The 17,894-nt window shown below is 40.5% G+C and overlaps 1 protein-coding gene across 1 annotated transcript in view; it reads left to right on the top strand.

Moving 5' to 3' along the window:
- esyt1a (extended synaptotagmin-like protein 1a) overlaps nt 1–17,894 on the top strand; it is a 141,889-nt gene that overhangs the window by 98,774 nt on the left and 25,221 nt on the right. The window contains exons 11-19 of the mRNA XM_059955862.1: nt 2,572–2,620; nt 4,191–4,280; nt 6,849–6,944; nt 9,930–10,001; nt 12,132–12,218; nt 12,624–12,773; nt 14,323–14,520; nt 15,482–15,658; nt 15,972–16,054. Coding sequence (XP_059811845.1) covers nt 2,572–2,620; nt 4,191–4,280; nt 6,849–6,944; nt 9,930–10,001; nt 12,132–12,218; nt 12,624–12,773; nt 14,323–14,520; nt 15,482–15,658; nt 15,972–16,054 — 1,002 coding nt within the window. The remainder of the gene's footprint in view (nt 1–2,571; nt 2,621–4,190; nt 4,281–6,848; nt 6,945–9,929; nt 10,002–12,131; nt 12,219–12,623; nt 12,774–14,322; nt 14,521–15,481; nt 15,659–15,971; nt 16,055–17,894) is intronic.

Here is a 17,894-nt window from a genome sequence, read left to right as displayed (position 1 = left end):
AAAGGGTCTCAGCCTGAAATGTTGACTGTTTATTGATTTCCATGGATGCTGTCTGACGTGCTGAGTTTCTCCAGCATTTTGTGTGTGTTGCTTAGGATTTTTAGCATCTGCAGAATCTCTTGTGTTTGTGATCTACTTGGCAGCCTGCTTCCTGCACTAACTTCATAAACCTTGATTGATTTCAATATCTAATGCCTATCTATATCTCTCTCAAATATGTTCAGTGACTGAGCCTCGACAGCCCTCCTGGGCAGTGAATTCAAAAGATACACCGCCACCTGGGTGAATAAATTTCTTACTGCTTCTTGAATGGCTGACCATTAACTGTAAGGCTGTGACCCTTAGTTCCACACACTCCAGCAGAGTAATAGAACACCATAGCACAGGAGCAGGCCCTTCAGCTGAACCCATCAACCTGCACCAGGACCATAGCCCTCCATACCCTTACCCCTCCCATTCATGTGCCTATCCAAATTTCTCTTAAATGTTGAAATCACACCCACCACTTGCGCTGTCAGCTCATTCCACACTCTCACCACCCTCTGAATGAAGAAGCTTCCCTCATGTTCCCCTTAAACATTTCACCTTTCAGTCTTGACTCATGACCTTTAGTTGTAGACCAATCACAAATGATAAAATCTGGAGATGCTGGAAATCCAAACAACACACACAAAATGCTGGAGGAACTCAGCAGGGCAGGCAGCATCTACGGAAAAGAGTACAGTTGACATTTCAGGCTGAGACCCTTCATCAGGACAGGAGAAAAAAAAGAGTAGAGTTAAAATGTGGGGGGAGGGGAGGGAAAAGCACAGGGTGATAAGTAAAACCGGGAGGGGGAGGGGTGAAGTAAAGAGCTGGGAAGTTGATTGTCTTACCCGACCTCAGTGGAAAAAGCCAGCTTGCAATTACCCCTCATAATTTTAAATACTTCTATCAAATCTCCTCTCAACCTTCTACGTCCTAGGGAATAAAGCCCTAGCCTATTCAAACTTTCCCTGTAACATCCCTGTGAATTTTCTTTGCACTTTCAATCTTATTTGCATCTTTCCTGTAGGTAGGTGACCAAAACTGCACACAATACTCCAAATTAGGCCTCACCAATGTCTTATAAAATTTCAACATAACATCCCAACTTCTGTACTCAATACATTGATCTACACAGGCCAGTGTGCCAAAAGATTTCCTTATGCCCCCATCTACCTGTGATACCACTTTCAATGAATTATGTACCTGTATCTTTAGATCCCTCTGTTCTACCGCACTCCTCAGTGCCCCACCGCTCACTGTGTAAGACTTAACATGGTTGGTCTGCTCAAAATGCAACAATGCACACTCGTCTGCATTAAATTCCATCTGCCATTTTTCAGCCCAGTTTTCTAGCTGGTTCAGATCCTGCTGTAAGCTTTGATAGTCTTCTTCGCTGTCCACTATACTCCCAATCTTGGTGTCACCTGCAAATTTGCTGATCCAGTTTAACTACATTATCATCCAGATCATTGATATAGATGACAAACAACAAAGGACCCAGCACCACTCCCTGTGGCACACTATTGGTTACAGGCCTCCAGTCAGAGAGGCAACTATCTACCACCATTCTCAGGCTTCTCCTGCAAAGCTAAAGTCTAATCCAATTTACTACCTCATCCTGATTGGCAGGCAAACTGTGCACAACTACATGGTCAAACCTCTAAGAATTTCATACATTTCAATGAGATTGCTCTTGTTCTTCTGAAGTCTAGAAAGTCTAGAAAGACACAGTCTGCTTAATCTCTCCTCATACAATAAACCTGCTATCCCAGGAACCAATCTGGTGAACTTTGATGTACCCACTCCATTTTCTTCCTTAGCTAGGGGGACCAGAAGCTGTGCACTATATTCCAGATCTCACTCAGACCCTACATAATTGGAGCAAGCTATCTTTAGTTTTGTACTTGCATCCTCTTGCAAGAATGGCCAACAATACTGTTTGCCTTCCTAATTGATTTCTGGTAGTTTTTTTTTCATGTAGGTTCTTCCTTATGTATGCTTTGCATGTAATTGTTCCAACTTTCCCAACCTCAGTCTTCATGCCTGAGCCTTGTGCTGCCCCTCCACCTCTGCTACCAACCAGATACTTTGCCAGACTTCTACTGATAATCTCTCTTAAGTCTTGCCTACTTTTCTATCATCTCACTGTTCTTCCTCCCCAGCTGTTCTTATTCCTCCAAAACTCAGTTCCTTTGCAGTCATCACTTTTCACAAAGACAGGAGATTGCAGAAGCAATAACTTTGTTCAAATTCCATCAAGTAAAAATTATTCTATCACACATGATAGAATAGTCGCACAACAGAATATCACAGGCAGGGTTCACAAATAAAGCTGGTAGAGATCTGCTGCAAATTTTAGGACAACCATGTACATAATCTATCTCTCCATCATATATAATAGTAAAATATTATAAACAAGCTTTCTCTTTACAGTGACTCAATTGGGCTGCTTGGGTCACCTGATGAAATGGGAAAGAAATCCCAACTTTTTGCAGATGACTGCTATGGAAATAATCATGGTTGGTTGTATTTTTTTCATTTCAGAATGCAGCTGGATCTTGGGGAAGTGATGAAAAATCAAACTGTGGATGAGGTAAAGATTTGCAGAGAATCAAAGATGGTTACTGAGCAGGGATAAAAGGGGAGGCGGGAGGCACTGTCTACATAAAAGAAACAATGAATTGTCAAAACTGAAGTACCAACACAACCGATTGACAGACAACACAATAGCCACAGCTCTACATACTATCCTTATACATTTGGAGAAGAAGGATGTTTATGGGGGAATGCTGTTCTTGGACTACAGTTCAGCATTCAACACCATAGTTCAATCCAGGCTCAACGAGAAGCTCAGAGACCTCGGCCTTCACCCTGCCTTGTGCAGCTGGATCCTGGACTTCCTGTCAGGTGGTAAGAGTGGGCTCCCTCACCTCCACCCCTCTGATTCTCAACTCAGGAGCCCCTCAGGGCAGTGTACTAAGTCCCCTCCTTTACTCCTGTATACCCATGACTGTGTCACCATCCACAGTTCCAATCTGCTAATTAAATTCACCGACGACACTACACTGATTGGCCTAGTCTCAAACAATTACGAGGTGGCCTACAGGGAAGAAGTCATCTGTCTGACACAGTGGTGCCAAAAAAACAACCAGCTGTGTGGTGGAAAAGGCACAACAGCGCCTCTTTCACCTCAGACGGTTGAGGAAGTTTGATATGGGCCCCCAAATCCTAAGAACTTTCTACAGGGGCAAAATTGAGAGCATCCTGACTAACTGCATCACTGCCTGGTATGGGAACTGTATTTTCCCAAACCACAATCTATTCCAGCTACTACAATTGGGAAACGGTACCACAGCATAAAAGCCAGGTTCCGGCACAGCTTCTTCCACCAGAACGTCAGACTGATTAACTCATGCTAATTTGAATGTATTTCTATGTGTCATTGGCTGTTCTATTTATTATAAATTACTATGATTGCACATTTAGACAGAGACATAACGTAAAGATTTTTACTCCTCATGTATGTGAAGGGTGTAAGAAAATAAAGTCAATTCAATTCAATTACTTTTCCTACTATGTTCTTCACTGTACTATGTTAGAAGAAGCTTTGTGCTGCTTATTTCAACTTTCCTTTATGAATGTTACTATCTCCTCTTGTTGGGGAAAAGGGTTAACTGGAAGAGTTGTGGCTTGATATCACATACAAGTAATTTGCATCATGTTTTGCCAAATCATTTGCGAGTAAAATATTTGCCAATTCCCCCCCCCCCCAGAAATTAAAATTGCTGCTAATGGTATGTGATTTTATACTTGAATAGTAGGAGAGTTGAACGAGGGGACACAGTGATGTGATTGGGGGGGGGCAGTCGTTTAAAACCGAGGTGTCTTTATGTAGAGCAGGATGAATATCTGGAATTTTTTTTACCTTGGAGATTTGTGGAGGCTGGATCATTGGGGGAGGGGAGTATTAAAGAGGAGGTAGATAAGTTTGTGAAAGATTTGGGAATGAGGGCAATGTGTTATTGAGACAGAAAAGGAGATGAGGCCTGGGGGATGTTGCTGGGATGTTGTTGGAGGAGACTTACTCCAGCTATTTTTGTGTGGCTTCTTTTGTGTATGTTTTTTTATGCCTGACTGCACCCTCTGGCTTATTTCTTGTGTAGTGGTTCACTCTAAAGGATGTGGAGAGAGGAAAAATTCATCTGAAACTGGAGTGGCTGACCCTGTACGCTGATCCAGCAAAACTGGAGCAGGTAATCGCAAGGCTGATCTTTGAGCTCTTAGTGCCTTACATTTGAAATTATAGCTTGCCTGATGACCAGTGCAGTGATCAATAATTGATATATGGCTCTATGCATAGTTTGGAATTTGGTTTGTTCTTAGTTCAGTTTGTTAAAGAATTGAATTCTTAGCTCAAAGGTAAGTTAGAATTTGATCAGAAGTAAACAAGTCATTCCTGAGAAATGATCCTGTCCATAATATTGTCTTTTCTTTGAGACAACATTTGATTCAGCTTTGCCTTCATTGTCTTTGTTTCTATAAAATACCACTCACATACTGCGTATTTACTCTGTGGGCACTTTATTAGGCACACCTACTCCTTAATGCAAGTATCTAATCAGCCAGATCATGTGACAGTTACTCGGTGCATAAAAGCATGCAGATGTGGTCAAGAGCTTCAGTTGTTGTTCAGACCAAACATCAGAATGGGGAATTAATGTGATCTAAGTGACTTTGACTGTAGAACGATTGCTGGTGCCAGTTTGGAATATCTCAAAACTGCTGATCTTTTGGGATTTTCACACGTAATAGTCTCTTGAATTTATAGTAAATGGTGTGAAAAAACAAAAAAAAAACATTCAGTGAGTGACAGTTCTGTGGATGAAAATGCCCTGTTAATGAGAGAGGTCAGAGGAGAATGGCCAGACTGGATTAAGCTGACAGGAAGGTGACAGGAACTCAAATAACCACCTGTTACAACAGTGGTGTGCAGAAGAGCATCTCTGAATGAACACCATGTCGAGTCTTGAAGTGGATGGGCTACAACAGCAGAAGACCATGAATGACCACTTAGTGGCTACTTTATTAGGTACAGGAGGTAACTGAAGTACTGTCAGCTAGCCATTGACAGCAGATCACAAGAGAATGATTTTTTTCTGCTGTATTACAGGCAGGATTATGGATGGTGATAATGGATAAGCCCCATAATTCAATCCTGTGGTTTAGTGATGGTTTAAACCAAATGAACAAATTTAAGAGACTCCTTTAATAATTGTACATCCCTATCAGTATTTCTCTCTTACCTTCATAAAGTCTCTGGTATTTCACCCAAGTTCCCATTCCGCATGTGAATTATAGCAGGGTATTCTACCAAGGATGCATCAGAGTTAACTGACACATCCATTTGACATAATCGGTTATTGGAGAGTGATCAGCAGCAGGATCCTCTTTTCAGTCTTGGAAGGGTTTTGCAGCTATACCACCCCTTACCACTGTGCATACTGAAATTAGCAAACACAGCCTTGACCAGACATTGAATCTTGGCTCTTGGTCTACACGGTTTAATGTAGAGCACCTTTTACCAATTGAACTATCAGAGGGAACAATAAGTCTTGTGATAAGTACAACCTTGTTGACTTGTTTCTTTCTAGATACATACAGCAGCACAGTGAATGGTTAAAAAGAGAGCCAAGTTGACTGTGAAGTATGTGATTGGATTCATGGAGACAAGGAGACACAGTTCAATTAATGTTGTGCCTTCAAAGTAATAAACACCTTGAGGCATTTTTTAGGAATTCCTGATCATACATTCCAGACACTAACTACTTTTGCTTTAAAAAATGTAATTTTCCTTGTGTCACTTTTAGTTTTTTTGCCAATCATCTTTATTCTATGTTCCCTAATTTTTGACCCTTCTGCCATTTTCTCTTAACAATTCCATTGTTGTATTTAAAATAAAAATTGCTTGTAGTGTTGAAATTTCCTCCTCCTGACAGTGGAGGCACTGCAATTTACACAGTTTCCATAATAAATATCATGTTATAGCCAGTAATGGAGATATACAAGTAAGGAGAGGATACAACTTTTCAAATGGGGACTATGATTCAGTCAGCTTGCATCTGCAACTCATTGTCCTGCATTTCCAATACAAGAAATATACATTTTGCAAAGGGAAGGTCATAAGTAATATTCCAGTCAATGTATGAGGTTCAAACTTAGTGAAGGCTTTCACTTAACACGAGGAAGGAGAGTAAATTAGATAGCAAGCCATTGTGAGGCCATGGTGTACATCCACGACTTCCAGCAAAATTCTAGCAGTAGTAAAGGTCTGGGGAAGAAGTAACCCTCCATGAGCATAAGGCATGAGCTAACTGAAGGATGCCAGGCAGAAAAAATCTAGCTACTCTATCTTGTTTGTTCCAAACATGAGGTGCCAAATGCTTTTTGGCATTTTTGGCTCAGAAATCACTGAGTCCATGTGATTTCTGGGAGAGGGGAAGGGATTAAAAAAAAAGGGAGACGAGAGATGCTGGAGGAACTCAGCAGGTCAAGCAGCATCTATGAAGGGAAATTGACAGTCAACATTACAGGCCAGGACCCTTCAGGACAAGTGGGGAAATATTCCTGGCTGACAAATTTGGGTGGTTCAGAGTAGTCTAAGAGCTGTGTTAATTAGCACCCAGCACTTATTGACATGATCCCACGCCAGCCCGTAACTAAGGGTCTGTATAGCTAGTGAAACGTGTCAGAAGTGGGGGAAGAAAAGAGTGATTCTACCCCTTCAAAATAAAATTTAATAGAATTCTGCTTTTACCCTTTAGGCACTGCTTATAAATAACTCCATTGCTGCGCAGAATAGCGAGGAACCCTCCGCTGCCATTATGGTTGTCTATGTGGACCAGGCACGTGATCTCCCGGTATGTACAATGGCTGTGATCAGCAATAGATTCCAGTTCACAGTTGAACTGGATAATAAAAAACACCAACAACGCATTCAAGCCTCCGAGCGGCCATTACCTTGTAATCTTCTTGCATCGCATTACAAGTGTCTTTGTCATTAAGGTTTACGGTGCTTTGATCTGCCAGACAAGCCAGATACTCCTCGTAACAGACCCAGCTAACTGGGTAGTTTGTCAGTGATGTGAGTACATGGTGATAATCGGAACCCAACTGAAGATATTTCCATTCTCCCTGTGACAAATGGCTTATCTGGAGTTTGGCTGTAGTTATTTTCCAATAGTAGGAAATTTTCCACTTCGATCATATTGTGTGGCACTACAGTCATACTTTTGGGGTAGACTCAGAACAACTCAAACCGGGCATTCATGAGGTGCTATGGACCATCTTCAGCAGCTGAAATGTCGATCCCCGCAATCTGTAACTTCATTTTCCTCAGTCTACCATGATGATCAAGTCAGAGGATCAACGATGGGTCAGTGAGGAGGCAGAAGGGTATGCTGGGAGTAGTATCAGACTTGCCTAAACATAATGAGTTTCAGGCCCAATGATGTTGCAATACTGGACTATATCTGAAAACAAAAACAGCATGTAGCAAACAGAGGTGAGCAACTGCAAAACTAATAGATCAGATCAGAGCTCTGCAGTCCTATGATTTCTAGTCATGAATCGTGGTGGACAATTAAACAGCTTCCTGAAAGATCTCTTTTGTAGTTACAATTGAATCTACCTCCATTGCTGTCCATGGTAGTGGATTCCAGACTCTGACCTCATATCTTTGATGACTTTACCCTGCACAATGTTATCTGTTCCAGGGAGAACAATCCCTGCTTCAGTACAACTGCATAATTCCAGATCCTTATTCTGGAATCATTTTCTTCTGCAACCTCTTTAAAGCCTGACATCATTCCTGAAGTGTGACATCCTGAACAGGACACTGTGCTCCAGTTATGTTTAAACCAGAGTTTCATTAAGGGTGTCATGACACCTTGCTCTTGTACTCTCTGCCCAGATCCTGCATGGTTTTGTTTAAACCAGTTTCTCAACTTGCACCAAGACTTCTAATGAACTATACACATACCCCATAACTCTGTCCCTTCTTGTATCCCTTTTATAGTTATGCCCTCTACTTCATGTTGCCTCCTATTGTCTCTAGCATTATTCAACTCTTCATATCTGCCACCTATCTGCCATTCCATCAATTGGTCCATATCCCCTTAAAGCTGGTACCATCCTCCTCACAGTTAAATGTCTCCAATGCCGTCATCTGCAGACTTGGAAATTATGCTCTATATACCTAGGTCCAAGTCATTAATCTAAAGAAAAGTACTGATCTTAGCAATGACCCCTGGGGAACTCCATTGTAGACTTCCCACCAGACCCAAAAAATAACCTTTCACTACTATTGTCTGTTTTCTGTTATTTAGCCAGCTCTCTCTACAATTTTGATGACAAGCCTAAAATGTGACACAGTTATTCAGAGGCCTTTTGGAAGTTCAAGTCTTGTATAATGACATGGAGACCCAACAGTCCACCAGGTTCATGCTAGTTGTGTAATTTACAACGACCAGCATGGTTCTTTGGAATTTAGGAGGCAACCACAGCACTTGGAGGAAACCAAGTGCTCATGAAGAAAATGTACAAAATCTATACAGGCAGCATCCAAGCACAGGATCAAAGCCAGGTCCCTAACTGCTCTAGAGGTCATCAACTATACTTTCCTCATCTGTTCCTTCACCATAAACTGTCAAGTCACATGATTTATCAACTTCTGACCCAACCAGAATCACAGCTACATTTTCCTTTGCTGAGGTGCCAGTGGCATCTAATTTCTAAGAGAACATAAAAGACACTTACTGTAAACCTAACTTTTTGGGCCTTTATAGGCTTTGAGAAGTTTCAGCCTGCAGCCAAACAGAGAGTCATCTGGCCTGATATATACATAAGACATAGGAGCAGAATTCAGCCCATCGAATCTGCTCTGCCATTCCATCATGGCTGATCCCAGAGCCCTCAACCCCATACACCTGCCTTCTCACCATATTCTTTGATGCACTGACCAATCAGGAAACAATCGACTTCCGCCTTACATATACTCACGGATGTGGCCTCCATCGCAATCTATGGCAGAACATTCCACAGATTCACTATCTCTGGCTAAAAATACTCCTCCTTACCTCTGTTCTAAAAGGTCAGCTTTCAATTTTGAGGCTGTGTCCTCTGTTCTGGATACCCCTACCAGTGGAAACATCCTTTCTACATCCACCTCATCTAGTCCTTTCAACATTCGGTAGGTTTCAGTGAGATGCCCTTGAATTCTTCTAAATTCCAGTGAGTACAGGGCCAAAGCTGCCAAACACTCCTTATATGTTAACCCCTTCATTCCCAGAATCATTCTTGTGAACCTCTTCTGGACTCTCACAACACACCCTATTTGAGATATGGGGCCCAAGACTGTTGACAATACTCCAAGTGCGGCCTGACTAGTGTCTTTTAAAGCCTCAGAGTTATCTCTTTGCTTTTATATTCTATTCCCCTTGAAATAAATGCCAACATTGTGTTTGCTGCCTTTATCACAGACTCAACCTGTAAATTAACCTTCTGGAGTCTTGCATGAGGACTCCCATGTCCCTCTGCACCTCACATTATTGTTCCTTTTACCAAAATGCATTATCATGCATTTCCCAACATGGTATTCTATCTACCACTTTTTTGCCCATTGTTCAAATTTGTGTAAATGTTAAAGAGGAACATGCCAGATGTGAATCAGGAATATCAGCTCTGTGTAGCTCTTGGGAAGGTAATTTGGGGAATCATGGTTCCCCTCGTAGCCAGTGGGCATTCCATTTGTCTTTCTATTCATCTGACTCTGTCTCTGTCCTTGTTCTCGCTCTGCATTCAACTCTTTTTGTTTCATTAACTCTTATTTTTCTTTTTGTCTACAGCTAAAACAAGGAACGAGGGAACCGAATCCTCTGGTACAGGCTTCACTATTGGACAAAACCTTTGAGAGCAGGGTATGGATGAGGCATTTCTGGATCTGTTGGTTAAAATAAATGCAGTATACTTCAAAACCCCTTAACAGAGAGGTGGAAAAAAAAACACAAGGGCAAGAATGGAAGAATTGGAGAGCAAGTGAATTAATTATTTTTCAGTTAGAGAGCATTCAAAAGTACTGCCTGAAAGGGGGTCAGAGGTAGAAACCCGTCCCCATGTTTAAACAGTACTTGAAGAGCTGTGATCCTGTAGGACTGTAGATCCATGCAGGAAGGTAGCATTAGACTGGGAGCTCATTTTTGACTAGCACAAAAACAATAAGCTAAATGTTCCCGTGTTGTGAGTTTTCTATGATTTATGTAAAATGGAGCAGACAAGAACTACTAATGTAAACTGTGTGCTGGCCCATTCACAATTCCTTGACTATCACCACACCCTCAGAGTTTCCTTTAAGACTGTGTTCTGTTATTACAGTTATTACAATTTACAGTGGATTTGCCCCAGAATATAAGCCATGGAACAGTTTGCATTTTTATAGCACCTTTCACAGTCTTGGGACATTCCAAAATGGTTCAGAGCCAAGAAGTCCAGCAACTTTTTTAATGTTGGAAATATGGTGGCCAAGCAGCAGGATCCCGCAAATAGTGACATATAATACCATAATTCCCACAATCCTGATTGAGAATTTACAGAATCTGGGCCTCTGTACCTCCCTCTGCAATTGGATCCTTGACTTCCTCACCAGGAGACCACAGTCTGTGTGGATTGATGATAACATATCCTCCTCGCTGACGGTCAACACTAGTGCACCTCGGGTGTGTGCTTAGCCCACTGCTCTACTCTCACTATCTCCATGACTGCATGGCTAGGCATACATAGCTCAAATACCATCTATAAATTTGCTGACGATACAACCATTGTTGGTAGAATCTCAGGTGGTGATGAGAGGGCGTACAGGAGTGAGATATGCCATCTAGAGGAGTGGTGTCGCAGCAACAAACTGGCACTCAATATCAGTAAGATGAAAGAGCTGATTGTGGACTTCAGGAAGGGTAAGATGAAGGAACACATACCAATCCTCATAGAGGGATCAGAAGTGGAGAGAGTGAGCAGCTTCAAGTTCCTGGGTGTCAAGATCTCTGAGGATCTAACCTGGTCCCAACATATCGATGCAGTTATAAAGAAGGCAGTGGCTATACTTCATTAGGAGTTTGAAGAGACTTGGCATGTCAACAAATACACTCAGAAACTTCTATAGATGTACCATGGAGAGCATTCTGACAGGCTGCATCACTGTCTGGTATGGAGGGGGTGGGGCTACTTCACAGGACCGAAAGAAGCTGCAGTAGGTTGTAAATCTAGTCAGCTCCATCTTGGGTACAGCCTACAAAGTACCCAGGACATCTTCAGGGAGCGGTGTCTCAGAAAAGCAGCGTCCATTATTAAGGACCCCCAGCACCCAGGGCATGCCCTTTTCTCACTGTTACCATCAGGTAGGAGGTACAGAAGCCTGAAGGAACACACTCAGTGATTCAGGAACAGCTTCTTCCCCTCTGCCAGCCAATTCCTAAATGGACTTTAAACTCTTGGACACTACCTCATTTTTTTAATATATATTCTGTCTTTTGCATGATTTTTAATCTGTTCAATATACATATACTGTAATTGATTTACTTATTTATTATTACTTTGTGTTTTTTTCTGCTATATTATGTATTGCATTGAACTGCTGCTGCCAAGTTAACAAATATCACAACACATGCCAGTGATAATAAACCTGATTCTGATTCTGGTAATGACTAGTTAAACAGTATTGGTGATGTTAGTTGAAGAATAAATACTTAACTATAACTCTTCTTAACAAAACACCCCCAGAGTCTTTTGAGACAGTCTTAGTTTAACATTTCATGCAAAAATACAGCACCCCTAACAATGCAGCATTCCCTCAGTACTACACCCCAGATTTTCCTGAAGTAGAACTTGATTCCATAACCCTGTGACTCAGAAATAAATATGCTGCTCACCAAGCCAGCTGACATTAAGATAAACACCATCTCACTGTGCCAGTACACTTGGTTTTTCAACAGACAGTCTAAATTGATGTTGTTTTACCACTCTGAGATTTCAGTTTGTTTTGCTTCTTCCCACAGACTGTATATAACACAAGTGCCCCAATCTGGGAGGATGCCTTTACATTTTTTGTCCAGAATCCAAAACAACAGGAGCTTGATATCCAGGTATTTTTCAGAAACTTACGATAGGTGATCAAAGCAGTTTTACATGTTTACTGTAATTTAATGGGTGGTGGGGTGGAGATGTGTCTCTGCCAAAGGAGGTACAAGGAGTTCCTTTCCTCCACTAGCATGCAGGTCACCCTTGGGCAAGGTGTAGCACCTCCTTAGCCCCCCGATTGGGGTCTGTGAATCCATGGGAGCAGGCGGTGGATGGCCATATGAGCAGCTGGTGTATGTCACAAATCCTGATTATGCGACCATTGGCACCAAGCAGACAATCTCTGAAGAGTATTGATAATAGATGGGGTAAACACAAAATAATCAAGTTAAAAAGTAAAAAAAATATTAATTACAGAATTGTACTTTCAGCATTTTAGTTAAATCAGTATTTCTTGCTTTCTGTCCTAGGTTAAAGATGATGACCGTCAGTTTAGTCTGGGATCCCTGTCCCTGCCTCTGTCACAGTTACTGATGAGCTCAGATATGACCTGTGATCAGTGGTTCCCACTAGAACATTCTGGACGCAACAGCAAAATTTATCTGAAAATCATGATGCGGGTGAGTGAGAAGGCAACATCAGAGAATTTGTACCTGTATATAAAGACAGCTATGGATTGAAACTAAAGGAACAGTGCTGGGATACACATCATGAACAATCAGGTGGCCTAACTGCAAAATTCAGGAAAGAGAACCAAGAGAATAGAACATAGAGATACACTTTTATATTCATTGTCTGTACAGTAATAGTGTTTTCCTATTATAGAGCCTCTCTAACTCTCATTCCAATCATTTCAATGAAACAAAAACTCAGATGGACACAAAATGTTAGGTGAACTCAGCAAATCAGGCAACATCTATGGAGGGTAATAAACAGAACATTCAGTCTGAGACTTTTCATCAGGATTTCTCTTTTTCTTTAGCTCACTTGCCCCCTCCTATGGTCATATGGAATGCACCTCTTTCTCTGTTTTTTTATTTTCATTCTGATCATCGGACTATTAAGTCTGTTTCAGTAACATCGTAATTTGAGATACTTCTAGTCCGTTGACAAGTTTTAAGATACTTATACAGCCACATCAGAAAGGCTGCCATTTTTAACTCAACAGTGACGATGCACCAAAATGATATTGTATGGCCACCTTACTGGATTTTTTTTTCTTTTTCAATCATTTTATTAATATCAACATATTAAAATAACAAAAATTGATACATAATTATTGGGATTACAAAATTAAAAATTAACATAGATGGTTATATAAATAATAGGTACCAAAAAATAAGTCTCCCAAAATCATACATGATACAAATATAATGTGTACAAGACAAGAAAACTAGGTGTAACAATATGAAAAAAAACAGAAAAAGAAGAAAAAAATTATATACTCCAAACAAAACAAAACAAAAAAAAAAGAAACTACTCTAACAAGCTAACTACTAACTAAAAAAAAGAGAAAGAAAAAGAAACACGGGCTGTTTATAATATCTGAGAAAAGAAAAAGAATCATAAGTGTCATCAACTCCGATCCTCTCTACACGTATATAATCAGAAACAACCTTACTGGATATTAGGTTGCAACAGTACCATATCAATTGAATTTACGAAGGTAAATTTTGTCAATCATTTTGCCTTTCATTCTATCTAAATTGCCTCACGTCCTATTCAGCATCTACTATGTTTCACAATTGTATCCATTACAGTTGAATTTTCATTGACAATGGACTGTTTAGCTTCTGCTTAAAATTCCACTTTGAACTAGTTTAACTTGTTCTTGAATGGTGTTAAAGTAGTAAACAGATTCCATGTGAAAAGGTTAAGAAACAGCTCCTTGAAAAAAATGCATCCCTTCTGCCTCCACTTCTTTCACTTGAGCAGTTTCTAACTGCACCACTGGCTTCTAATATTTTCACATAGAAGTGAAAAATGCAATAAAAAGTGAACCTGATTGTCCATAGCATTTTCACTGAACAATATCCCTTTAGATTTGAAATAGGACTCAATTAAATGTTGTACATAAAGCGCTTGATTTTATTAAAATAAAGCAAAATAAATCAAGTATCACTCTACTTCCCAGTTTTTTTTTACCTTAGTTGCATGCTTGGTTGACAGGTCCTGATTTCTGATGCTGTTGATCCAGAGAAAATTCCCAGGGCTCGGAGATCCACAATGGAAAAAAAGCAGGGATCATCCAAATCTGACAAGATAAGCATGACTACTACTAAGTTAGTGGAGGCTTCTGGAGTGGGGAGCCTGATCCAAGCTCCCTTACCGACGGAAAGCAGTGCCCCCAGCAGCGTGGGGACTGAGGTACTGGGTCACTTTATATTTTCACACACTTAAGCATTTATTATTTAGGTTGGTGTAGATCAAACTTAAGTTGAAGTATTTAGAATATAATTAATCAGCCTGCTGACTGTCAGTGTTTGATTCTGATTGATAGTCATGACGTTTAAAGTGGTGTCCCAATAGTTATTGTAAGACAGCACTGGAATTCTGGTGAATCAAAGTTGGACTTCAGTTAGCAGAACATTGATTCAAAGTCCCATTTAAAGGCTTTAAATAGGACACATTCCGTTCAAGCCATGTACAGGAGATCATTGAGCCACTCAGTCCGGAACAGATTCAGTGATTCTTAGACAATCTAGTACAAGGGTGTCTGTAGCTGAGGATAATTAGGCAAGGGTAGCAATGTCCACTTCATATATCAAGGACTGAAAAGGCTTGATCTTAGAGTTTATTGTGAAGTCTGATGGAGGGATTTTTGAGTCTAGGTCACTGTTGGAGTGATTGATTAAGGAAATTGATAGATTGCAGGAATATATTTATTAATATTGCAAGGATTGAATTACGGGACTTAACTATGGGGATGGGATTGATTAATGGGAATAGGGATTGGGTAATTGCATAGAGTGATTGATTGCGATAATTGATTATAAGAATTTTTTGTGGGAAATGAGCATTAAAGAATTTGCATAAAATCATGGGTTCGTAACTTGAGAATACCATGCAATTTGAAAAAGCTGCAGCTTTGAAGTTGTATAAGAAGCTTCTGAGGAAAATTACTATTTTATTAAAATAAGAATGTATTTATTAAATAACTAGTTATTTTAATGATATTCTAGTAATAATATATCAGGAGGTTATAATGTGAAACTTGTGAAAACTTACACTTGTTTAAAAAGAAGCTACCAAGAGAAGAAAGCAAGATTTATATGGAATTGTGCAGCAAATTCAAGTCTTAATCTTGTCTTGATTTGTGGTCTTTTAGGGGGTGATACGGATTTATTTGTTGGAAGCTGAGAACCTGATTGCAAAGGACAACTTCATGAAAGGAATTGTGAAAGGAAAGTCAGATCCCTATGTCAAAGTGAGAGCGGGAGCCCAAAGCTTCCGAAGCAAAACTATTAAAGAAAACCTCAATCCTAAGTGGTACGAAATGTATGAGGTCAGTATGTTCAGACTCTGAAGTTTGAAACTGCATCAGCAGTGGGTGACCTGGGTAATAAATGGACTCTGAATTTTTAATTCAACATGTTCAGTATTCAAGATGTATCTTTTAACTCTATTTTTCCATTGCTCAGAGGCAATTCCTGGGTGTGGGACAACCTTTCATTTTCACTCAGTTTTCCTGGATTTGTTCATTATATTATTTCACATTTGTGTAAAATTTCAAACCCCTGTAAATTTTTCATACTGGATGTGTCAATCATATTCAATCAAATTAATATTCTATTTTATAATAATTGTTTTCCTCTCAGGTCATTGTAAATCACATTCCTGGTCAAGAACTAGAATTTGAGCTCTTTGACAAGGACATGGACAAGGATGATTTCCTTGGAAGGTATGTTAGTCCATCCAGAAATTCAGAATTGTGCAACAGTACATGGTTTTAGAACAAAGTGCGTGCCTTTTAGTTAGAGCTTTGACCATCTAGTGCCAATATCTGTTTGCTCAACCATGTTTATCATTTTGAAATCTGTGGGGTATGTGACACCATACCAGGCATGCTTAGTTAGCAATAAACATGGCAAGGGGTTATCAGATTCAAAGTAAAACTTATTGGATATAATCAGCCACTCCCAGAGCAGGAACAGCACACGTTGGTTGATTGAAGATTGGATAAACCTGACTCCAATCAGTGACAAGATCAGGAGGTCACAATGCAGTGGGAACATTTGCTGGATTTCATCAATTGTATCTGGTGGGGAGAGGAGAAGCTTTTCACAAAGTTAATGAAGGTGATATGTTGTATAAAATATTAAAAGTTTGGTGACTGGTTACAGAAAACTGGGGAAGAGGAGGGGGAGGCTGTAATCTCATGGGATGGGGCTTCTGTCATGAAGGTATACTGTGTAATAGTTTTTCCTATCTTGATACAAGTAACCATCTCCCCACCCCTGTTGCCTGGCACAAGTCAGTTAGAACTGCCTGGGTGAAAGAAAGATTCTCTTTTGTCTCAGACTTTGGAAAGGCCTGGCAGTTTTCAGTTGACCTGGGTGAGAATGAGCTGGTGATAGATAGGTAACTGGGTGACTGTCAGGAGAAAGAGGGGAAATGCACAGCTAGTGCAGAGTACACCTGTGGCAGTTCCCCTCAATAATAATAATACCACTTTGGATACTGTTGAGGGGGACAGGCTATGGGGGGGGGGGGGCTGGAGAGCCACAGTTTCTGGCATTGAGTCTGGCACTGTGGCTCAGAGGAGCAGAGAGGTGAAGAGGATGGCAGTGTTGATAGGAAATTCCCTAGTCAGAGGAACAGAGATGAGGTTCTGTGGGCACTGTAGAGACACCCTGATGGTATGTTGCCTTCCTGGTGCCAGGATCAGGGATGTCTCAGATCGGGTCCATGGCATTTTCAAGTGTGAGGGTGAGCAGCCAGAAGTCTTGGCACCAAATGTCAAAGTAGACAAGGTGAGGAGACCTTGAAGAGATATTTTAGGGAGCTAGGTCCCTAAAAGGATGCAATATTAGATCTCCTATTAGGAAATGAATTAGGACAGGTGATGGAATTATGTGTAGGGGAACACTTTGGTTCCAGTGACCATAACACCATTAGTTTCAACTGGATCATGGATAAAGATAGATCTGGTCGTTGGGTTGAGGTTCTAAACTGGAAAAAGGCCAAATTTGAAGAAATGAGAAAGGATCTAAAAAGCGTGGATTGGGACAGGTTGTTCTCTGGCAAGGGTGTGATTGGTAAGTGGGAGGCCTTCAAAGGAGAAATTTTGAGAGTGCAGAGTTTGTATGTTCCTGTCAGGATTAAAAGCAAAGTGAATAAGAATAAGGAACCTTGATTCTCAAGGGATATTGGAACTGATAAAGAAGAAGAAAGAGATGTATAGGAAACAGGAGCAAATAAGGTGCTTAAAGAGTATAAAAAGTGTGAAAAAAATACTTAAAGTAATCAGGAGGGCTGAAAGAAGACTTGAGGTTGCTTTGGTAGTCAAGGTGAATGATAATCCAAAGAGCTTCTACAGGTATATTAAGAGCAAAAGGAAAGTAAGGGATAAAATTGGTCCTCTTGAAGATCAGAGTGGTTGGCTATGTATGGAACCAAAAGAAATGGGGGAGATCTTAAATGGGTTTTTTTGTCTTTGTATTTACTAAAGAAACTGGCATGGAGTCAATGGAAATGAGGCAAACAAGTGGTGAGGTCATGGAACCTATACAGATTGAAGA

The sequence above is a fragment of the Hypanus sabinus genome, chromosome X1 (genome assembly GCF_030144855.1).
Source record: "Hypanus sabinus isolate sHypSab1 chromosome X1, sHypSab1.hap1, whole genome shotgun sequence".
NCBI classification, from domain to species: Eukaryota; Metazoa; Chordata; class Chondrichthyes; order Myliobatiformes; family Dasyatidae; genus Hypanus; species Hypanus sabinus.
Note: the sequence above shows the minus strand (reverse complement) of the source record. Positions and strands in the feature narration are given on the sequence as shown.